The 25,022-nt window shown below is 39.0% G+C and overlaps 1 protein-coding gene across 1 annotated transcript in view; it reads right to left on the reverse strand.

The window, feature by feature from the left end:
- The window catches only part of LOC126252904 (juvenile hormone esterase-like), a 126,299-nt gene that overhangs the window by 36,516 nt on the left and 64,761 nt on the right, over nucleotides 1–25,022 (reverse strand). The window contains exon 5 of the mRNA XM_049953880.1: nucleotides 3,953–4,152. Coding sequence (XP_049809837.1) covers nucleotides 3,953–4,152 — 200 coding nt within the window. The remainder of the gene's footprint in view (nucleotides 1–3,952; nucleotides 4,153–25,022) is intronic.

Consider the following 25,022-nt stretch of genomic DNA (forward strand, 5'->3'; position numbering starts at 1 on the left):
GTGGCGAACCGTGACACGATGCAGTTTTCGGATTTAGTAATCTCGGAAACGAACCGTATTGAACCACGCAAGGCAAGACCGTGGTACGTCCCAAGTGCAGGAAATACGTTTTCGGACACCTGAAGGAGAAGTGTAGTACACGTGAAACAGCGTACAGCATCAAAGAGCAGGAAAGAAAACGAGTTCATTTGTACAGCACACCACAACGCTTCGACGATGGAGTGCAGCGAGTTATGTTGTCAAGCAGAAACGAGTGAAAGTGTCGCACAAAGCTTCACTGATGTAGAGGGTTGCATGCAAAATCCCTGCTTTAGACATGACTGAGTAAAAGTGTAGTTTTCGTGTGTGTTTTGGTTAAACTAATGCGTTATTTCAGAACGTGTGAATCAGTCTAACGAGGCTAAAGTAGTAAAAGTCATGAAGGAACAGGCCGAAAAGGTTAACGAACAAAATGTTCAGTTATACAAATTGGGAACACAAATAAAAAAGGCAGACACAGATTCAGAAATCACAGGAACGTCAGGAACAAACATAACAGCGACTTGTCTAGCGAACGTAACAGTAGATGTGGAACATAATAAGGCAGAACAGGCACTTATGCAGAAAATACTGAAGGCCAATTGCGTTTAGAATATCTTACCAACAATAATGGGGAAGATGGGGGAGAACTCGTCCTACTTGGAAGATATACAGAAAGAGAGAGGAAAACCAAGCTGAAATGAGACAAGTAAAAACTGTGCAAAATGAATTCGTCACTGAGTGGAATCAACGGATCGAAACATACGAGAAATGGAGTCGCAATCGTGAACTAAGAATCTTGCAGGCTGAAGCAGCTGCGACGGGGAACGCGGAGAACTGTAGCTAGCTCAGCACACAGCTGATTATTGTGAAAGACGTGTCAAGAAACGTAGCAAAAAAGCTAACCGAAACTGGTGGTAGAATTGAGGTGGAAATCACCAAGGTCAAGACGGTATCGGCAAGGTCTGCTGGCACTGTGACAACTAGCAACAATAACTAGGATATCTTCTTAATGGAGAAAGAAGCGACGAACCTCAATGAGCGATGTCGGCTCACGTCGAATCTTTGAGCGGTTTGTTTGTCTGATTTACTGGCATCTCGATAGGTGGTGTGATTGGAGTGTAGTGTCTCTGGAGTTATCGTTCGCGTGGCGGTGTGAAAAACAAGCCTTGCGCGCCCGACGGACTTATTAAGGGACGAGTCCAGGAGTAGGACGCGGTCTGGCAGTGAGTTATTTGAAAAACACGGCCTGCACGCCGAAGTAGCCAGCGTGCGTCTTTGAGGAATCGTCGCGCTTGTATTCGACTGCCGTAATTGCGGATTTCGCTGACGGTCGTTGAAAGAAATTTTAGGTGTTTGGACTGCATAGCATTTCCTGTGTAATGATCGGTATTATGCACCTGTCTGCTCACTCGGTTCCTGCCTTACATGGCTCTCTGAGATTTGTTGCAGTTTAATTTGATGGAACAGTTACCATACGGTTTATTCAGAGTACGTCGGAGTATATTTAGTTTAACGTATGTGATTTTGGAAATTATTGGTTTGTTTGGGCCAAGTTGTGGCGTAAAACTGAAAGATTAATTAATACTTAGGGATAGTTTTAAAATTTGTTGCATCTCATTTATTATTTTATAGAGATATGTGTTTTTCTCAAAATGAAATTTTGTGATTTTAGAGGCGATTGTTAACATGTGTTTGAACTGTTTTAGATCCTATTGTGCAAGATTTCTTATTGACTAAAAGTTTCTTCTATATACAATCAGTTACAGAGGTAAGGCTTATGCATCCATTATGACACCGATTGCGTTAACGGCCATTTGCTGGACCTGTACTGGTAAGGTATTACACTTAGTGTATGTTTCCTGGATTTTAATTTCTCACTTCGTTTTGTCTGGTTCGCGTTAGCCTTTGTCTCTGAGACACATTGGCGTGTGGTGCTGTAAATTTATCTTGCTTTAAACTTCCTGTTATGTTAAAACGTTTAAAGGCATTTCTGGATGCGTACCTGACTGAATAATTTTCTGGTTTCTTAGCATTAGATTGCAAACGCGCTTTCTGCTTGACAACATAACTCGCTGCACTCCATCGTCGAAGCGTTGTGGTGTGCCGGCTTTAGTTATCTTGGATAATTTATTTGTGATTAGGGTAAGGTATTCTTTTTGACACCTTTTGCTATTTGTGTTCCCGAAGTCTGGGCCCTCTCTTGATAGTAGACGTGCTTGCCGCGACCAGGAGGCTGGTATTTGTGACGGTATCGCACCGTGGTGCTCAAGTTTGTTTCTGTCGGTTACCTGCAGATTGAGTTTTATCAGCCTTTCTCTTTACCACCTAAAGGTTATTGTTCAACGTCTGCTGTATATGCTGATGTTATGTTTTCAGGTTGTTGTGAGTTTCATATTCAGTCAGTTATAATTATTTCATATAAGAATATACCTAATACTGAACGATCAACTGTATCTAAAAAAATAGGGCATACTTCGAAGGCTTCCAGCCTGTATTAGGTTTACAATAATTCATAATGCATGTGACCATTACAGTTTCCGTAATTATAGAACCCTTCCTACAGACGTTCATACGAGATTGGTCAGTTTATAAGGCTCTGTAGTAGAATGTAAAACGTTGTCATGCTGCATAATGTAATTAACTTACAATAGTAAAGTATAAAATTAATTCATAGTAAAAATGTTATCTGACAGGTGCGTAATAAGAGTTTGATTCTATACGTCTCGCGCATGCGCGCCGCCCTCTGTGAGGCAGACCGCGAAGCCCTCGCGGTCCGCAGTCTCTAGTCACACGACGAGGCCCATACAACGGGCTTAAAGTGAATTTGCCACAGCTTGTTTAATAGAAGTGGCAAAACCTTATGGTTATGCATCAAGTTTTATAAAGTCGACTTAGGACATGGCTTGTTTTAGGCAAACATTTAAATAATATTTTATGTAAGTACTACACGTTGCATTCTGTAGGATGACCATATCTAATATAATTTACTAGCACATTATAATATTAACTTTTTGCAGGTTCTGAAGAAGACGTTATTACTATCGTTGAAACCTAGGTAAACGATAAAGTTAACCTGCAACTGTAGGCTGTATATTCTTATATAAACAATATCAGTTACTGTCGCTGCATAAAAATGTTAAAAACTTATTTCACTCTGATTGCTAGTGAGCCTTATTGTATAAGTCTCCTACGGCAGCGCTTTGCATACAAAACTTCACCTTATCTGAAAGTTACTATTAAAATCCTTAATACTTTAACATAACGTCACTATGTGTCAGGTTAATATTGTTTCATTTTTGAAGAAAATTTTTCTATTTTTGAACAAAATTTGTCCATTGTTCCACTTTTACAGATTTAGATCGTCTGTTAAGGCTTTTTGTGTCTACCTATCTTAATGTCAAGATTGTCTATTGATAACATGGAAAATATGTTTTACATAAATCTTTCATTTAACTGTAATTAAATATTGAATGTAAAGTTACATCCTAGGTGCTTAATAATTTGATATTTTCTTTTTAAATTCTCAAAAAAAATATATTTTTTAAATTCCATTATGCTGCCATTAATTTTGATTATTGGTTAATTTTAAGTGGTGAATTCCAGAGAATATTTATATTGGCACGTATTGTTAATGCTCTTTGTTACAGTATTATGTTTACCAAAAATAGGTATGAATCTGTAAATGACAAATGATAACAATTGTGGGACTGTCCTTCTAGGTCTTGTTTTACTATCTCGCCCTACTTCCAACTGTTGAAACAAGTTTGTCGTAGTTGTGCCAAGTTGGCACTTTAAAGATTTGCAGCCTTCAATGTATTTGAGTAATGAGGGAGTGTGCACATCTGTACGTGTATGTGTGTGTGTGTGTGTGTGTGTGTGTGTGTGTGTGTGTGTGTGTGTGTTTTATCGCTCGTGCTAATATGATACGTACCTCGTCCGTCAAGAGGACGGAGTCGTCGACGACCAGGTCCGTTGCGTCGCGAGAACGCAGGAATTCAACCAGCTCCTGTGAGTCATTCGTTTCCAAGCCAAGTATGGAGCCCAGTCGGAAAGCGTTCCAGCGGGCCTGCTCCAAGCGATTTGGACGTCCGATGAAGTTGCCGCTCTGAATAATGATCCTTGAGAAGAGTCCTGTGCAAATTTAGACCTATGTCAAACAACGTTCATAAAAATCTTAACACGAGACGTAGGAGATAGCTAAAAAGTGAATGATTAATTTGGAAACTACACTGTCCGCATGTCATCATCATCATCATAGTCACAGTCATAATCATCATCATCTCAACCGTCTTTTAGGATTACGCGTTTTGGGCTGTTCCGCGTCAGAATCGTTGACGCCACGTCTCTAAGGGACTGTTGGGCCTTATAGTTCTATAGCTTTACTTATCTTGTTGTTAGACATGCGTCAAAATCGTCTTTCCAAATCAATATGTATTTTTCAACTGAAGTTGGAAAGGGTTCAACATTTAGTTCTTATCTGGTCCAGTAACGAATAGCACACTCTGCAACGGAGGAACTTCATCTCTAATGAAACGATACTTCGTCATTGATCAGCTGTTAGAGCCCAACATTCGCCACCATACGGTAGCAAAGGTAAAGATATTACTTCGTAAAGTTTAATTAATATTATTTCAGTGCAATATGTTTTAGTGTAAGTTGTGTGGTTAAAACATGTCTGACCAATTTTAGCTCTCCGTATTCTTACTTGGGACATTTAAAATTCCCACGTAGATATTTAAACTCTATTACCTGTTCAGTTGTTCGTCCATCTATAACAATTTTAGCTCTAATGAGTTCCAGTTCTTGAAATTCCATCACCTTTGTCACATGTTTTTTTATCTGTCTATATTCTCATTCCTTATTTAGCGCCTATTTCATTTAAATTATGCACTGTAATTTGATCCTTTCTTCAGATTCTCCTATTATGAGTTGATCATAAGCAAGTAGCAGCATCAATTAAAATTATCACCTCTTAATGCGTCTCTTAATATAATCAACCATTTACGAGTGATGTTATCAATGCAAAAATTGAAAAGGGTGTGGGCAGTTAGCAGCCTTTTGTAATTACTTAATTACCACTGGCAGATTCTGCCCTAGTCCTTACAGTAAGGATCCTCATTTTGGTATTCTTTTTTATGGCTGAATTGCTGTAATCAGACGTGCGGGAGTTCTAGTTACTTTAGTGATTCCAGTTTCATTTAGAGTTTAACCTTCTCAAACGCCTTTTCAGAATTGATAAAAACATAATAAGTTGGTAACCCAATTCTCTTCTTTCTGCAGTTACTTGTGTTAAAGTGAATATACGGTACATGATCCTCCTTTCCTAAAACCGTGTTGTATCTCCAACATACGTGCTTCCGCGAGGGGTATTAATCTGTTTTTTTTTTTTTTTTTTTATAATTTCATCATACAGATTGTAACAGAAACTTAGCAAATTTCTTCCTCGGTAAATGGCGCATTGTGATTTATCGCCTTTCTTATAAGCAGCGCATAACAAAGCTTCAGTTCTTTCATCTATGACATATTCGCTCTGCCAGCAAACATTCATAAAACTTTAAAGTCATTCCATAAGTTGATCAGAAGCATATTCAATAGGTTTCATGTTTGTACTACCTGTGCACATGATTTTTTGTTTTTTCAAGCACTTTTTGCAGTTATTCCATCGTTATCAGATGTAAAGAGTCATTGATATTGGCGTTTCTTTCTGTAACTTCTTCAGTATCAGTCCATAAGCATTTGAAGAACTACAAACACTCCATTTTGGATATTATATTTAAGAAATCTCATTATTTTTTATTAAAGTTCTTCATATTGCTGTATGCATTGTTTTGTATTCCATGAATATCATGTTATACTTAAATCATCATGTTATACTTAACTCACCCCCCATGAACCATGGACCTTGCCGCTGGTGGGGAGGCTTGCGTGGCTCAACGATACAGATAGTCGTACCGTAGGTGCAACCACAACGGAGGGGTATCTGTTGAGAGACCAGACAAACGCTTGGTTCCTGAAGAGGGGCAGCAGCCTTTTCAGTAGTTGCAGGGACAACAGTCTGGATGATTGACTGATCTGGCATTGTAACACTAACCAAAACAGCCTCTCTGTGCTGGTACTGCGAACGGTTGAAAGCAAGGGGAAACTCTTGGGTAAAATATTCCGGAGGTAAAATAGTCCCCCATTTGGATCTCTAGGCGGGGACTACTCAGGAGGACGTCGTTACCAGGAGAAAGAAAACTGGCGTTCTACGGATCGGAGCGTGGAATGTCAGATCCTTTAATCGGGTAGGTAGGTTAGAAAAGTTAAAAAGGGAAATGGATAGGTTAAAGTTAGATATAGTGGGAATTAGTGAATTTCGAGGGCAGGAGGAACAAGACTTTTGGTCAGGCGAATACAGGGTTATAAATACAGTCAAATAGGGGTAATGCAGGAGTAGGTTTAATAATGAATAAAAAAATAGGAATGCGGGTAAGCTACTACAAACAGCTTAGTGAACGCATTATTGTGGACAAGATAGACACGAAGCCCACGCCTACTACAGTAGTACAAGTTTATATGCCAACCAGCTCTGCAGATGACGAAGAAATTGAAGAAATGTATGACGAAATAAAAGAAATTATTCAGATAGTGAAGGGAGACGAAAATTTAATAGTCATGGGTGACTGGAATTCGGTAGTAGGAAAGGGAGAGAACGAAACGTAGTAGGTGAATATGGATTGGGGGTAAGAAATGAAAGAGGAAGCCTCCTGGTAGAATTTTGCACAAAGCACAACTTAATCATAGCTAACACTTGGTTCAAGAATCATAAAAGAAGGTTGTATACGTGGAAGAAGCCTGGTGATAGTGACAGATTTAAGATAGATTATATAATGGTAAGACAGAGATTTAGGAACTAGGTTTTAAATTGTAAGACATTTCCAGGGGTAGATGTGGACTCTGACCACAATCTATTGGTTATGAACTGTAGATTAAAACTGAAGAAACTGCAAAAAGGTGGGAATTTAAGAAGATGGGACCTGGATAAACTGACTAAACCAGAGGTTGTACAGAGTTTCAGGGAGAGTGCAAGGGAACAAATGGCAGGAATGGGGGAAAGAAATACAGTAGAAGAAGAATGGGTAGCTTTGAGGGTTGAAGTAGTGAAGGCAGCAGAGGATCAAGTAGGTAAAAAGACGAGGGCTAGTAGAAATCCTTGGGTAACAGAAGAAATATTGAATGTAATTGATGAAAGGAGAAAAAATAAAAATGCAGTAAATGAAGCAGGCAAAAAGGAATACAAATGTCTCAAAAATGAGATCGACAGGAAGTGCAAAATGGCTAAGCAGGGATGACTAGAGGATAAATGTGAGGATGTAGAGGATTATCTCACTAGGGGTAAGATAGATACAGCCTACAGGAAAATTGAAGAGGCCTTTGGAGATAAGAGAACCACTTGTATGAACATCAAGAGCTCAGATGGAAACCCAGTTCTAAGCAAAGAAGGGAAAGCAGAAAGGTGGAAGGAGTATATAGAGGGTCTATACAAGGGCGATGTACTTGAGGACAATATATGGAAATGGAAGAGGATTTAGATGAAGATGAAATGGGAGATATGATACTGCATGAAGAGTTTGACAGAATGTAAGTAGGCTGTTTATGTTTTCTTATTGGCAACGTTACGTAGCGCTCTGTATGAAAATCACTGGCTGTGCTGTGTGCAGTCTGTGGCTAGTTTGCATTGTTGTCTGCCATTGTAGTGTTGGGCAGCTGGATGCAAACAGCTCATAGCGTTGGGCAGTTGGAGGTGAGCCGCCAGCAGTGGTGGATGTGGGGAGAGAGATGGCGGAGTTTGGAAATTTGTAAGACTGGATGTCATGAACTGTTATGTATATTATGATTTTTCAACACTATTAAGGTAAATACATTGTTTGTTCTCTATTAAAATCTTTCATTTGCTAACTATGCCTATCAGTAGTTAGTGCCTTCAGTAGTTAGAATCTTTTATTTAGCTGGCAGTAGTGGCGCTCGCTGTATTGCAGTAGTTCGAGTAACGAAGATTTTTTGTGAGGTAAGTGATTTGTGAAACGTATAGGTTAATGTTAGTCAGGGCCATTCTTTGTAGGGATTACTGAAAGTCAGATTGTGTTGCGACAAAAATACTGTGTGTCAGTTTAAGCATAGTCATGTAAAATTTTTCTAAGGGGACGTTTCATATGTCGACCCTTAGCCGAGGATACCTCACTGGAATCTTCTGATTTTTTCTTGTACTTTGTGTAATTAGTGTAGCTTTTGTTTATTGCTAGCGCGTAATTATAGAGAGAATTTCCTTTGTAGTTGTAGTTTTTCATTGTTGTACAGTAAAACAGTTGTGGCATGCATGTAGATTTGCAGCAAGTATTTCGAAGCTGCACTTGCAATTAACGAGATATTATTTTCAGTGCTATGTTAATGTGTTCTCTTATTTTTGCTCTTCAAATTGTGCTTTTCTGTGTTATCGTGTGAAATATTGTGACAATAATGGCGTGTGCAAAACGTAATACTAGGCTCCAAAGTAAACTGAGAAATGACAGTGACGAGGAAAGCAGTGTGTTAGCGCCACCGAGTAATGAATTAACTAATGTTAAAAGTAGTAATTTGGTAATTGTGCATAGGGAAATGGAGCGGGCTGCAAACAATGGTGTGGACAGTGAAACAATTAGTGAACAGGGAAGCATTATCGATCGATCGGTCGGCAACAGCTTGCCTCAGGAATCCGAAATTACAGGACACAATCTTGCAAATACTGTAGATTCAGGTTTTGTGTCCTCACCGTTTTCTCAAATAAGTCAAGACACATTTCCTGCTTTTCAAATTGCGAATATTGCCGGTTCAAATGCATTGCCGAATAGCACTGAGGAACATGTTTCAGACACCAGTGCATTGTTATTACAATTAATGCAACAAATGGGACAAAAGGTTCAAAAGTTAGACATAATGGAACAAAATCTTCAAAAGTTAGATACATTGGAACAAAATCTTCAAAAGTTAGACACAATGGAACAAAATCAGAGACAAACACAGCAACAGTTAGACACAATGGAAGAAAATCAGAGACAAACACAGCAAAAGCTTCAAAAGTTAGACACCACACTCGAACAAACACGTGAAGATTTAACTACTGAGTTACATAACACTGAATCGAAATGTCAAAAAGTCTGTAATGACGTAAAAACACAGATTTGTGAACATTTTCAACCTATTTTTTCACGGCATGAAAATGCATTACAGAATCACGAAGCAGCCATAAAAGAAGTGCAAACTATTGTTCATGAAAATCATGAGACCTTGAAAGCTAAAATTGACTCAGTTGCATCTACCGATTCGGTTACGCAACTTGCAAAAACTCAGGAAAACTTAAAGGACACAGTAGATACGATTTCAACACAAATGGAGACTCTGAAACTTGGTTCAGAAAAACACACAGAGGAAATATTTTCACTAACGGATAAAGTAGCCGACCTTTCAGATCAGTTCACTAACTTATCTACAAAGGTAGATGATGATCTGAATGACACAAGACCTGTAGCCTTCACGGACACTGAAGAGTATGAACAAATTAGAAAATTCAAACAAAATCAAAATCAAATCAATACACAGTACAAAAGAGAAATTGGGGAAGTACAAGATCAGTTGGCACAAGTAATACAAGAATTACATATTTCAGAGGACACTCGTGCTCCAGTACGGGAAGAGGGACATAGAAATACGGAACAACCACAAAATAATAACACAGGACACTTCGGAAATTATGAAAGAAATTGGCAAAGCGCATCGGATTTTGAGATGGAAGCGCCGAAACGAAGTAACAATGACAGATATGCGACTCGCCGACATGATGATTTTGACTATAAGCTGTTTATTACTACACGTAAATTCAAAACATTTAAGAATTCCGGCAACGACATTCATCCGCAAGCGTGGCTTCATCAATTCTATCATTGTTTTCCTCTTTAGAGAACAGATTAGAATTTATGTGTGGCTACTTAGAGAATGAACCAGCTGTAAGAATGCGATCGGTCATTCATGATTGTCACAGTGAAGGAGAATTTTATCATGCCTTCCTCTCAGCATATTGGTCTCAAGCTACACAATACCGAGTAAAACATAGCATCATAATGATGAAACATTTCGAACAATCTGAATTCTCCAGTCTTGTGAAATATTTTGAAGACATGTTGCACAAGAATCAGTACCTGTCAAACCCATACAGCCCCTCAGAACTCATCCGCATTTGCTTAATCAAATTACCTGAACATTGACGACATATTATTTTGGCAGGACGTTGCAAAGACGACATTGAAGCTTTTCAGGGACTCTTACAAGAATTAGAAATTGACACCGACAATCGCGGAACGCGAAAACAGGAGCACAACAATTACAGGTCACATCTGTCACAATTCCGCGATGACAGAAATAATACACGACAAGGCTATTCTTACAACGTAAATCGTGACCAAAACAGACACCACCCGCATGACAACTGTTGGCAGAATAATAGTTACACAGAAAGATCGCATTTTCGTAGTAATGAATATGACAGAGATTACCATAGAAACAGACAATATGGGAACCAAAATAACTATTATCAAGGGAGACAGAATAACTTTACATGCAATGGTCCAGCGCGCAGTTACGATTCTCCACCACATGACTGACAAGAAAGAAACTACAGGAACTACCGACATGACGACAGACGATATAATCATAACGACAGACGTGAATTTCATCAGAACTGGCGGGATTCTAACAGAGCTGGGCTCTCTCGGAAAGGCGAATTTGTAGAAGTTAGGTCTCCTAATCCCAATAACGACGCGCGCCAACAAAGAAACAGACAATGACTCGCACCGCAGGCAGCCACGTGCACCCGCTGGCTCAGGGAAAAATAACATAGACGCTAACCTTGAGAAAAATTCCAGTATTCTTCACCGACGTATACGACATGATAATTCCGTTGAAGCTCGAGCTTTTTATAGTAGGAAGAGTAAAGGCTTGCACCACATTTCACATGTAAAACCGTTTATTGAAAGATAATCTGCTTTCTGACTTTGTCTTTGCCATAAAACTTTTCACTTTACATTACTAGTATGCTTTGTCAGACTTAGAATCTGTTAACATGCAACAATGTTTGAAGTTAAATACCCAGTCAAGAACCAAGAGAACTTATTTAAACAGAAATTACGAATGCATTGTTATTGTGAACAGACGACACAGTGTTATTGTGTGTGTACATTCTTGCTTGTTAGTTGCACGATTACGTAACGACTATAAGGCTCACATACTTAGAACATTTACCAGTACTGCTAATGAGATTTTAATGCAACATTTTGGTTTACTTGAAAATACATTCTGGATTTAAAGTACTTTCTGTGAGATACCAGATGACACAGTGGTTAGTTTATGTGACAGCTACACGATTTTATCATGATGCTACTAATGAGTGACAATTTACAATGTTGCTTTTGCGGTGTATCTGTTTTATATCTGCACAGTTTTTCTGAATTATTCTGGAAAGTAAAACATGTTTTAGTAGTAACTTTTGTGGTATAGCTACAATGAGACAGCCTTTTCCGTAGCACAACAATACATTACATTACAGTACTTTCTTGATCACGGTAAGGTACGTAATAACTACGGTATCTATACACAAAGCAATTTCACTTTTGTTTATGATGAGGTAAGTACATTGACTTCAGCAGAACTTTGCTTACAGAGGACGATAACTACGACAGTTACACAGAATTATCTTACAGCAAGATGCCCATTTAGTGCTACAGGACACACATTTAAGTGATTAATTTTGTACTTAAACCATTTATTTTTCAAGATTTTTGAATTACAAAGAAAGTTTTCCATGATACATTTCATTCCATTGCTGTAATCTGTAACACCTGAGGGTATAATTATATCCTAAGGGGGGTACACGCTTACTTTGTGTGCCATGTGTTTGGCAAGCACAAGGAGCCCTAGCTAATATGGTATTTGCTTATACAACTTTACACTTCGGTACCATATTTCTCTAACACATAAATTACACAGCTATCTGATCATTTAACTGAGAGATAAACATTTTTTTTTACTACATCAGTGACACATGTTTTTGCAATTACACAGTTGGACAACTTCACACTTATGAAACTGTATTTTGTCTGTACTGTGTGAACTGTTCATATTTTTTCGGAACCATTGTGATGCTATGAGAGCTTTGAATGATGTATTTAGTATGGGATCATGATTTTTAAAGTACGTTTGAGGTAGATGACACTACTGAAATGAGCAGAGTATTTTTTTTAGGTTTTGAAATTATTGGAGGAAGCTACGACGATTTTGAGATTTAACTGAGATGTTATGATGTTATTTTTACGACGACGATGTGTATTATGCTGCTGAGGTATGTATATGATCAATAAGCTGATGCTGTTTGAGGAATTTGATTATGCTACGTATTTGTTATGATGAAATATTGAAGAAGTGTCGACGAATATGTATATGTGTTATAAGGTAAGGAGTAATGAATAGTGGTTAGGGACTCTGACTTGTGAAAAAGGATGTTGGTAACCAAGAATCGTACTTTAAGAGTCATGAAATGTGTGTAAATGCATGAATGTATCACAATGCCGGCGAAAATTTTTTGGACACTGTTATATTCATAAGATTTTGTTTCTACACATTTGCAACGCAAATTCTCGATCCGTGAAATTTTGTAAATGAGACTGCCACTGTAGTGCAAACTGGTGTTGTAAATATTTCGGTAAGAAAGTTAAGTGACCTTCATGTAATGCGTCGTGGGCACGACGCATTACATGGGCAGCTGCGCTACAGTCGCCTGGAAAAAAGCCATTAGTGTGTGCCTTTCAGAGGCACAGGTGGAGAAAAAAGGAGGCCATTATCCTCGCTATGACATTCCATTGTAGAAAGCATCGCAAATACGACATGCTCATTATTTGGAAACATATCGTACTCTGTGCTACTTACTGAAATGCTTATGAATTGATGGGAAATATTCTTACATCTGCAAACCTGATTATGACAAGTATCTTTCTATGAGAGTTGCGAGCTACTGACTTACGAAAGCCACATAGCTATTAAATGATGTTTTTATGCTTTGGTTTGCGTAGTTGCTTATTTCATTTGATATCTGGTTTCTAGCTGTCTTGCAGCATTTGTTTCACAAAATAAAATGAAATGCATTTGCTAATGTGAACACTTTCTGTCAACAGATCTATTAAATAATTATTTTCTGATCCACATTCTTCGAAAAAGGAGCTCTTGGAATGGAAAGAACAATAAGAAGGGACTAATAACAGTAACTGCATATATAATTTTCTTTTCAAGTACTTGGTAATTTTTTGTAGAATTAGTTTTTGTGGTGCACCACTTTAATGACATAGATATTAAGATGTGAATATACATTTCCCTTATCTGCATTGTTGGCTTTAGTGTACTATTTTTTCTGCTTGAGCTTTGTCATGTTTAGATATAAGTTACTGCATTTGCTGCTGCTGTTTGCCAGGCATAGTGCTACTAAATTTCACTTTGTATTACTCTGTTAAGCCAGTTTTACTACGAATTTATTTTTCTTGTTTGCTGCGCATTGCATTATATTAGTTGTAATATTGCATTTGCTTTACTAATGTATGCTGCTTGCTTTGCCATTTGTATTTTTTATCATTGCTGTTTGTATTAATTGTTTTGTACTGCTGCATTGCCTTGTCCCTTAGTTTAGCATCTGAGCTCAGTAGATTTAAGTTAGCTTAAGATGGGGTAGGCTATATGAGAGAACGAGTTGTGATGAATTGGAAGAAATGCATTGAGAAGCTATAAGAAAATGGTTTGGCCAAAAAAGTATTTTGAAAGAGGATATGAGCAAAAAAGTAGGGTTTAGGGACAACAAGTTTAGGTAGGATTTTCTTGGAAATAAATGATGGGGTAAGATAATGGAAAATAAATAATGAGGTAAGAAATATGTGAACATATAAATACAGAAAGCATACTTGGATAGGATTTTTTTTGGTGGAAACAAATGTTGAAATAAGGCGAAAGATCTATGGAATGAAGTTTTGGGTTGGACTGCAGTACCGAATGTTACACTGAAAACAAACCCTGTCCTGTATTTTTGTGTTATTACACTAAGTGAATTTGGGTTTTTCCTGTCTTTATGTGTTTAGCTAATAAGATTTATGTTGTAGAATTTTTCAAATACTATGTTATTTACCTTGTAAAGATGTTTAGACATTATTTATTCTGTTTTGTTTTAATGCTCATGTGTGAAGTTGATGTTTCAAAAGTTATTCTGATCTTTTATGTATGTACTTATGTCATAATTCCTGTAACACTGATATATATGTTATTTCGATTCTTTTGTGAAGCCTGTATTACTACAAATGTTATCTGTATTGTTATGTTCTTTAATGATGTATTTTGTACCTTTGTAATTGTATTCTTATGTTATAAAATTGTAATTGACACCAGTTCATCAAATTAAGTAACTTGTAAGTTCCATTTCACTGCACACGTTTCTGTTGGTTATAGTATATGGACAATATGTGAGAAGTAGGGACTGTTAGTGTTTGCATGTGTGTTAATAATTCAGCAAGGGACTGGATAACAGCATTGCTGGTTCTGAGGACAATTTCAAAAACTTTGTGAGTGCACAAGTGGTGGTTGATGGACTTGCTATATTCTCCGCAAGACTCTTCGATGGTGATTGTGCACCTGCACAGTCGCAACAGATGGCTGCTGGCCGTCTCTACAAGGACTACAGTGGGTCTGCACCTTTGATGGCCCACCAATACCATTATTTCTACAAGGGCTACAGTGGTTCTGCATCTTTGATGGCCCACCAATACCATTATCTCTACAAGAACTACAGTGGGTCTGCACCTCTGGTGGCCCACCAATACCGTAATACCTACCAGGACTACAGTGGGTCTGCTCTGTGACGACCTACCTACCAATATTCTTCAAAACTTCAACTGACTCTGTGGTAGGTTTGCACCGTTGTGGACCATTACCTGTCTCCATGTCGAGAGTCAGCACTGTCTTTCCGTTGGAAGGACAACACTACTTCTTCAAGACTGCATGGAAATCCATTACTTCCGTGTGCATTTTCTTTTACTGCTCAGCCTTTGAGAAAAACACTGCAATTTTACTGTGATGAATGATCAGGACTGTCTTTGTGGACTGTGAGAAAATTTTAGCTGTTGACCAACATTGTATCAATAAGTGTGAATTTGATATCTTTGTTATTGTAATTATGAAAAATTTTATCAAATCATTATTGGCCTCTGCCCAAAACAATTTGTAAAATATTTTGTGGGAAGCATGGGGGCTATGTAAGTAGGCTGTTTATGTTTTCTTTTTGGCAACGTTACGTAGCGCTCTGTATGAAAATCACTGGCTGTGCTGTGTGCAGTCTGTGGCCGCGGTGGTCTAGCGGTTCTGGCGCTGTAGTCCGGAACCGCGGGACTGCTACGGTCGCAGGTTCGAATCCTGCCTCGGGCATGGGTGTGTGTGATGTCCTTAGGTTAGTTAGGTTTAAGTAGTTCTAAGTTCTAGGGGACTTATGACCTAAGATGTTGAGTCCCATAGTGCTCAGAGCCATTTTTTGTGGCTAGTTTGCATTGTTGTCTGCCATTGTAGTGTTGGGCAACTGGATGCGAACAGCGCATAGCGTTGGGCAGTTGGAGGTGAGCCGCCAGCAGTGGTGGATGTGGGGAGAGAGATGGCGGAGTTTGGAAATTTGTAAGACTGGATGTCATGAACTGTTATGTATATTATGATTTTTCAACACTATTAAGGTAAATACATTGTTTGTTCTCTATTAAAATCTTTCATTTGCTAACTATGCCTATCAGTAGTTAGTGCCTTCAGTAGTTAGAATCTTTTATTTAGCTGGCAGTAGTGGCGCTCGCTGTATTGCAGTAGTTCGAGTAACGAAGATTTTTTGTGAGGTAAGTGATTTGTGAAACGTATAGGTTAATGTTAGTCAGGGCCATTCTTTGTAGGGATTACTGAAAGTCAGATTGTGTTGCGACAAAAATACTGTGTGTAGTTTAAGCACAGTCATGTGAAATTTTTCTAAGGGGACGTTTCAAAAGCACTGAAAGATCTGAGTCGAAACAAGGCCCTGGGAGTAGACAACATTCCAATAGAACTACTGGCGGCCTTGGGAGAGGCAGTCCTGACAAAACTCTACCATCTGGTGAGCAAGATGTATGAGAAAAGTAAAATACCCTCAGACTTCAAGAAGAGTATAATAATTCCAATCCCAAAGAAAGCAGGTGTTGACAGGTATGAAAATTACCGAACTATCAGTTTAATAAGTCACGGCTGCAAAATACTAACGCGAATTCTTTACAGACGAATAGGAAAACTATTAGAAGCCGACCTAGGGGAAGATCAGTTTGGATTCCATAGAAATATTGGAACACGTGAGGCAATACTGACCCTACGACTTATCTTAGAAGCTAGATTAAGGAAAGGCAAGCCTACGTTTTTAGGATATGTAGACTTAGAGAAAGCTTTTGACAATATTGACTCGAATACTCTCTTTCAAATTCTGAAGGTGGCAGGGGTAAAATACAGGGAGCGAAAGGCTATTTACAATTTGTATAGAAACCAAATGGCAGTTATAAGAGTTGAGGGGCATGAAAGGGAAGCAGTGGTTGGGAAGGGAGTGAGACAGGGTTGTAGCCTCTCCCCAATGTTATTCAATCTGTATATTGAGCAAGCAGTGAAGGAAACAAAAGAAAAATTCGGAGTAGGTATTAAAATCCATGGAGAAGAAATAAAAACTTTGAGGTTCGCTGATGACATTGTAATTCTGTCAGAGATAGTAAAGGACTTGGAAGAGCAGTTGAACGGAATGGATAGTGTCTTGAAAGGAGGATATAAGATGAACATCAACAAAAGCAATAGGAGGATAATGGAATGTAGTCGAATTAAATCGGGTGATGCTGAGGGTATTAGATTAGGAAATGAGACACTTAAAGTAGTAAAGGAGTTTTGCTATTTGGGGAGCAAAATAATTGATGGTATCGAAGCAGAGAGGATATAAAATGTAGACTGGCAATGGGAAGGAAAGCGTTTCTGAAGAGCAGAAATTTGTTAACATCGAATATAGATTTAAGTGTCAGGAAGTCGTTTCTGAAAGTATTTGTATGGAGTGTAGCCATGTATGGAAGTGAAACATGGACAATAAATAGTTTAGACAAGAAGATAATAGAAACTTTTGAAATGTGGTGCTACAGAAGAATGTTGAAGATTAGATGGGTAGATCACATAACTAGTGAGGATGTGTTGAATAGGATTGGGGAGAAGAGAAGTTTGTGGCACAACTTGACTAGAAGCAGGGATAGGTTGGTAGGACATGTTATGAGGCATCAAGGGATCACCAATTTAGTATTGGAGGGGAGAGTAGAGGGTAAAAATCGTAGAGGGAGACCAAGAGGTGAATACGCTAAGCGGATTCAGAAGGATGTAGGTTGCAGTAGGTACTGGGAGATGAAGAAGCTTGCACAGGATAGAGTAGCATGGAGAGCTGCATCAAACCAGTCTCAGGACTGAAGACCACAACAACAACTTAACTCACCTATCTGTTTCAAGTTTCCTGTTTAATTTTTCGTATTTCTTTCCTTTCTGAAATAGATATGTTTTTACAACTCTCTTTGCAGCTCATGTTATTACATAATGACTAGGTTTTTTATATACGCTTCTTTATTCAGTAACTTCCTAACATGGTATTTCCAAAGCAATGATCTGCTTTTAGAATATTTATTTTTCCTCGTTCCTAATGCGTCAGCGGTTGGTTGTGTTATAATTTCTTTAATAGTATCGGATTCTCCACTTATGCTGTTAGTTTCTGGTTTAATTGGACAGTTCTCATTCAGTATCTTGTCAATATCTTATATATTAAGTACAGGATGCAGAATACAATGATAAGCGTTTGTTTAAATTGATTTTGTCTTGATTTTGAGATATGATGTATCTACAGTTTGCTTAATACTGTTGAGTGGTACTTAAGTAAATAAATCAGTGAAATCAAAGTGAACTAGAAATTAGGATATAAATGAAAAACTTGGTTTAGTTTAGAGAGTTACATACTGGCATTCAGCGGGCAAAACAGCAGAACAGAAGAGACAATGACCATGAAGTCAGCAAGTTCCACATAAGCGGGCGCTGTCGATTCAGCCGTCAGGGCATCGCCCGACCGGCTCACGTGTTTCTCAGTTGTCGTATGTGAGCAAAGGCCCTCGCCTACATCCCAAGAGCCAATGACCGACGTTAAGAAGATTCTTCGAGAAGCTTTTCAGCGTGACAGAAGAGGCAATGACCGGCTCACGTGTTTCTCAGTCGTCACATGTGATCAAAGGCCCTCACCTACATTCCAAGAGCCAACGACCGACGTTAAGAAGATTCTTCGAGAAGCTTTTCAACGTGGCAATGACCGTGAAGTCGTTCACCTCCAGTAAACTGAAGTGAATAAATACGCGAGACGCAGTGGGCCAGACAGATGAAGATGAAGTCAGATGAAGACAGATGATGACAGAGACGGAGACGGAGACGGAGACGAAGACGGAGAGGAGAGACGAAGAAGACGAAGAAGTTTTCAGTCAGTTTCGGTGCTGAAGACCGTCATGCAAGAAGAGACTGCATCATGCACAGACGCACCAAGTCCGCCGCTGTAATGGAATAGCAAGTAGCAGCCGCGGCGCCAGAAGACAGAAGTTAAAAGGTATTTGAAGTCTGGTTTTTACATACCCGGGTGACTCGTGAGGACGGGAAGGAGACGGCCTCACATCAGTAGTCACCTGTGAGCTGGGATGAAGACCTGACAGCCGAAGACTGGCAAGCGGGAGTCCGTGGTTCGAGTCCGCCACACTGGCCTTCCCCCGCCGCGCCGCTCCGCTGGCCGACGCAGAACACACGCGGCCGCTTAGAGAAGAGAAACACTGGGACGCGACACCCAAGGTATCATCCGATGCACGATTTCGCTCGCAATAATTAAACGGGCCACCTCGCGCTGCGCGTCTCCAGTCAGCTGGGCGAGACGGCGACACGAGATACGCACCGCTACGCGTAATCAGACGCCGCCGCCGCCGCCGCCGCCGCCGCCGCCGCCGCTGCCGCAGCAGAAGACTTCACAAACGACACAGCTGCCGCTCTCTGAACCAGAACATCCCGTAAGATACAGTTGTACAAATCTTCAATAAAAGTTATCTTATGTAAAAATGATGTTTCATTCGACCTCATACCCGAGCCAAGGAAGAACCCACCCTGCCCACATGTTGTTAAGAGAGAAAAGTTAATTTATTTAATATTTTCACCCTGACAGAATGCTTTAGAATGCTCATCCTGACAATTGACAGCATCAAAAGAGAAAACCCACTTACATTTAATGACAGAAGTGTCACATTTAGTAACACAACTGATACATTTGGTATCAGAAGCCGTTATAGTTGTTACATTTGGTGTCAGAGAAAAAACCCTTGGCTCAATATGAGGTGTGAATAACAGTCATTAAAGGTCCACAGTTAGTATCGTTTAATGTGAGAAAGGATAGATGTTTCATAGACAGTCGTAATATTTTCTTTATTTTGAAGGGTATTCTCTCTCACAATTTTAAGAGTTTGTCGAAAATATCTAAACATCTTTTGAATTCAGTGTGGTAATATTGTGTAACTAATAGTTTGTAAAATGATGACACGAAATCGTACAAAGTCAGAGTCAGCACCACAAGCGGTTTCTACTGAGGAAGCTATTCAGAGCTTAGTTAATCAGATAGAACACATTAAAAGTGATAATAATGCATTATTTAAACAGTTGAGTGAGGTTAGGCAAACCAGTTCAATCCCTCCCACCCTAGATTCCTCAGCAGCAGCCTTAGTAACTCCTTTTTCAGGTAAACCTGGCGAAGACATAACAGCATTTTTTGATGATTTAGTAGCAGCTGCAAAGTTAGGATCATGGTCATATGAACAGCTCTTACAAATGACAAAGTTAAGATTGACAGGAGAGGCTAAAGCACACGTCTCATACCATGAAGAATTACGGAATGCTCCAACATTTGAGGAATTGAAGAAAGGATTGCTTGAACGTTTTCAAAAACAGAACAGCTGTAGATTTTATAGGGAACAGTTAAACACTATCACTCAGAGGCAAAACGAGTCATTAGAAAGTTTTGTAGATAGGATTAGAAAAGTTAATATTAACACCTATCAGTTGACAACTAGTGATGAAGCAAATAAAGTTATTTTACAAGAGGCAGAAGATAGAGCTCTGGATACATTTTTACGTGGCTTACCTCCTGGAACGTCCCGTCGTGTCAGGGCAGAGTTTCCTAAAAATTTAGCAGAAGCTGTATCTGTGGCGACGGCTTTTGAAGAAATTGACATTGCCACCAGATACAAGGAGAAGCGAAATGTATTTTCAGCAGGAGTACGATGTTTTAGGTGTGATCGACAGGGACATATAGCAAAAAATTGCAGACAACCTAAATGCAATAATTGTCAAAGAATAGGTCACACATTCAAGGAATGCAGGTCTAAGAAAGTTTTCGGAAATAGAAACCAGTTAAACTCAAACGGGAATGTCGGAACCGCCGCCAGGCGTTCCCAATAAAATTTCATGCCATTAAGGCGAATGTGAAGGCGGAATGCTGGTTATCTGCTACCATACAGGATAAAGAGGCAAGGATACTAGTGGATACAGGCGCAAACGTATCAATATTAAGTAATGAATGTATTGGAGAAAAGAAATATGACCCTCCAAGGTATAGATTGAGTGGAGCAGGAGGAGGTACAGTGAAGTCATTAGGATGTACATCACTGATTTTCTATATTCACGGTGTACAATTTAAGGAAGATGTAGAAGTGGTAACAAAAGTAACTGACGGGTACGACGCGATCCTAGGACTGGATTTCCTGAATAAACATCTCGCTAAAATCGACCTCAGACAGCAAACTGTAGAACTTAGCGGAATAGTGTTTCAGCTAGGTGACACCGCTGCAAAGGGCCCTCTGCCGCAAGATTTCCCTAACCGGAAGGCGAAATCAACTATACTGCGTGCAACGTCCTTGAAGGTTGATTCGCGGGATCAGATACCATCTGGCTCAGGAAAACTTTTCTGGATGACCGTTGACCCCGAAGTACCTACAGATACAGTGTGTCTAATAGAGCCTTTAGAGGAAAATGAGGAATTAGATGTATCACATTGTTTTGTACGTAGAAGTGTTGTACGGGTTCAAGACGTTGAGGGAGAAAGAAAAGTACCGGTACATATTGACAATTTCGGAGTGGAGGACAAAGAGTTGCATAAGGGAATATTAGTAGCTACAGTCAGTACTTTTGAAGAAGAAGATTTCATTTGGTCAGATATTAACGATGGTCAGAAACCAGACGCCTATAAAACCGCATTACGCCAGAAGATTGAGCATTTGAAAGGAAATGATAGAGACACGATAGAAGCAGTTTTAGTTGAGTTTCAAGATTTATTTAATGCAGAAGGTCCACTGCCAGCAACAGATATCGCACAGCATAGGATCCCAACAGGAAATAGCCCCCCAGTTTATAGGAAGCCTTATAGAGTTGCGCATCACTTACAGCCAGTACTGGATGAATTTATAGAACAGCATCTAAAAGATGGAATTATAGAATATTCTGATTCGCCTTATAATTCAAATATCGTAATTATTCCAAAGAAGTCTCCCGACGGTACGAAACGATATAGATTTTGTTGTGACTACAGACACCTTAACAAACAAACTATCTCAGATGTTTATCCTCTTCCAAACATTACAGATATCATTGACAGTTTGGGTAACAGTAAATACTTTTCAACAATCGATCTACGTAGCGGATATCATCAATTGGAAGTTGCTCCTGAAGATAGGCATAAAACAGCATTTTCTACCCCTGTAGGCCATTGGCAATTTAAAAGAATGCCTTTCGGTTTGAAAAATGCACCAGCAACTTTTCAAAGACTACTCGATGGAGTATTGCGAGGACTCAGAACTCAACAATGTTGTGTATATCTAGACGATATTATTGTATTCTCCAAAGACATTAATGGACATGCTGTACGTCTTCGTAATGTTTTCCAGAGACTTAGAAAAGCTAAATTAACATTAAATATGGAAAAATGTAGTTTTGCATTGACAGAGGTTACATACCTAGGGCATGTCATTAGTGAAAAAGGAATTAAAACAGATCCTCGATTAATTTCGGCAGTTAAGGACTTCCCAACACCACAACGCATTAAGGAAGTACAAAGTTTCATTGGTCTCGCATCGTATTACCGGAAATATGTTCAAAATTTCGCTGAAATTGCCCGACCCTTAACCCAATTATTGAAAAAGGGTGCAAAATTTCATTGGTCTGAAGATTGTGAATCAGCATTTCAAACCCTTAAAGATAAGTTAACACACAGTCCAGTATTAGCCTACCCAGATTATAATAAAGAATTTATTTTATCCTGTGACGCAAGTGGTCATTCAGTAGGAGTTGTTTTGAGTCAGAATATTAATGGCGCGGAACACCCCATAGCCTACGCTTCGAGACAACTAACAACGGCAGAAAGAAATTATTCCACAACGGAGAAAGAATTGTTAAGTGTTATTTATGGCATCAAATACTTTAAATGCTACTTGTATGGTAGGAAATTCAAGGTTATTACAGACCACGCAGCCTTAAAATGGTTGCTTGGATTAAAGGATCCATCTAGTCGTCTTACCCGTTGGGCCCTATGTCTTTCCGAAATGGATTTCGAAGTTATCCATAAACCAGGCAAAAAACACATGAATGCAGATTGCCTAAGTCGGAAAATAGCACTTTTGGAAGCAACAGGCCGAGATACTGAGGACTGGAGAAAGGCACAAGATGAGGATACAGAATGCAAAAAATACGCAACTCAAAAACAATTTTGCTTTGAAGATGGTGTATTATGCCGTAAAACAAAACTTGGACCGCGAATTGTTGTTCCCCTACATCTTAGACAAGAAATAATGGCAGAGGCCCACGATCATATCCTTGCAGGACACGGTGGACAGCGGACAACCGAAAGACGTGTAGCAGAGCGATTTTGGTGGCAAACAAGAAAGCAGGATGTTGCGCAGTACGTTCGTAATTGCATTGCGTGCGCACAACGAGCTGAACTTTCTCGTTCAAAAATACCCTTACAGAGGCTCCCCGAGGCTTCATGTCCATATCAAATCTGCGGAGTGGATCTCTACGGGCCATTTCATAAAACACCTGCTGGTAATAAGTATGTTCTTACAATTATAGATCACTTTTCACGCTATCTAGCTATGGTGAGTCTCCCAGATCAGCAAGCAAATACAGTTGCCCAAGCTTTAGTTAACAACTGGATACTTAAATTTGGCGTACCTGAAGCTATTATCACAGATCAGGGATCTAATTTTATGTCTGAATTAACGAAAGAGCTTTGCCACTTACTAAAAATACGTAAATTACGCACAACTCCGTTACACCCTCAGTGCAACGGGCGCACAGAAAGAGTTCATCGGACAATCGGCAAGATGCTTAGTTATTATATTAACGAACAACATTCTAATTGGGATACGTATTTACCAATAATCGTGTCGATATACAACGCCAAAACGCATGAAACAACTGGCATGTCACCTTATGAAGTGGTCTATGGCAGAAAAATGCCGTCCCCTTTTGATGTAATCAGGCAGAAAAACGGAAAAGTCGGAGAAACAGTAAGAGATTTCAGTCGAATGATGAAGGATGTATGGAAAAAGGTTCAAAAATCTAATACAAAGGCTTTGGAACGACAGGAAAGATTAGGTAATACCCAAGCTAAATATCCAAATTACAAAATCGGTCAGTGGGTTATGCTTTCAACTCCTTACATTGCAAAAGGAAAAACGAAGAAATTTGTAACAAACTACAGAGGTCCTTATCAAATTATTGAGATCACGTCACCAGTCAACGTCAAACTGCAACTGCCCACCCGAACTACTATTGTCCATGCAAGTCGTTTAAAACCTTTTAAGGGCGCTCCAGATGTAATTCCTTCAACAAGAGTGTCTGCTTTTCCGAAAGGTGGAGGAAGTTCCCGTAAAGGAAAAAGAGTGGCCACGCCAGCACAGCATACAGACATGGCACCATACAATCTTCGATCAAGGGTGCGAATGTCCTAGTGGAATCTTAGTAGACTGTGGATAATATACAAATGTAAATAATTAATACATGATAATGGTTTATTTTTTAAGAAAGAAAAGTTGAACGTAGAAACATGTAGATCTTGTAGTTAACAATGTATTCCTTCTTTTCTTTGTTTTTGTTTTTACTAGGTTGGTAGGTTCATAACCATGTTGTTTGCTTTTTTCAGAAAACGCCATGCAAGCATTACCTACACAAAACCTGTCCTACCTCAATGACTCCCTTGACAGTTCCCTTCTGAAGTCAGTAGATACGTTCATAAACTCACAGCAAGGCAAAATTGATGCCAATGTTATGATGCAACATGTTTTCAAGTTAAAAAGTGAACACAAAACTAAAATTATAATCCTAGGAACGGGTATATCTGGAACCTTTGTGTTGGTGTTTCTACTTTGTACAGTTTTCTTTTATCTAAGACGAAAAAATAAGCCAAATAATAATATACCACTTCATCAAATCCCTGTTAACTGGATACCACACTCTTAACTGGTGTACTTCAGTGGTTACTTTTGAGCATTAGTGTATTAATTTTGTTTATTGTACTTCACTCTTTACTAAACAGTCTTATGTTAAAGTAAACAATACTGTAGAATAAATATTCTTGCATTCATATAGGGTTGATTAAACAGGTGTTGCTATGTAAATTTCTAAGTGAATAATCTATTTTTCGTTTATTCATTGTCATCAAGATTTGTTACACTTATTACAACGATTTATGTGTACACTATGTGATTCATGACCGTACAGTGCTTTAGTAAAGTGCTGAAGTATTTTCAACATACTTAATGTGAAGCGTG

This window comes from Schistocerca nitens, chromosome 4 (assembly GCF_023898315.1).
Source record: "Schistocerca nitens isolate TAMUIC-IGC-003100 chromosome 4, iqSchNite1.1, whole genome shotgun sequence".
NCBI lineage: Eukaryota > Metazoa > Arthropoda > Insecta > Orthoptera > Acrididae > Schistocerca > Schistocerca nitens.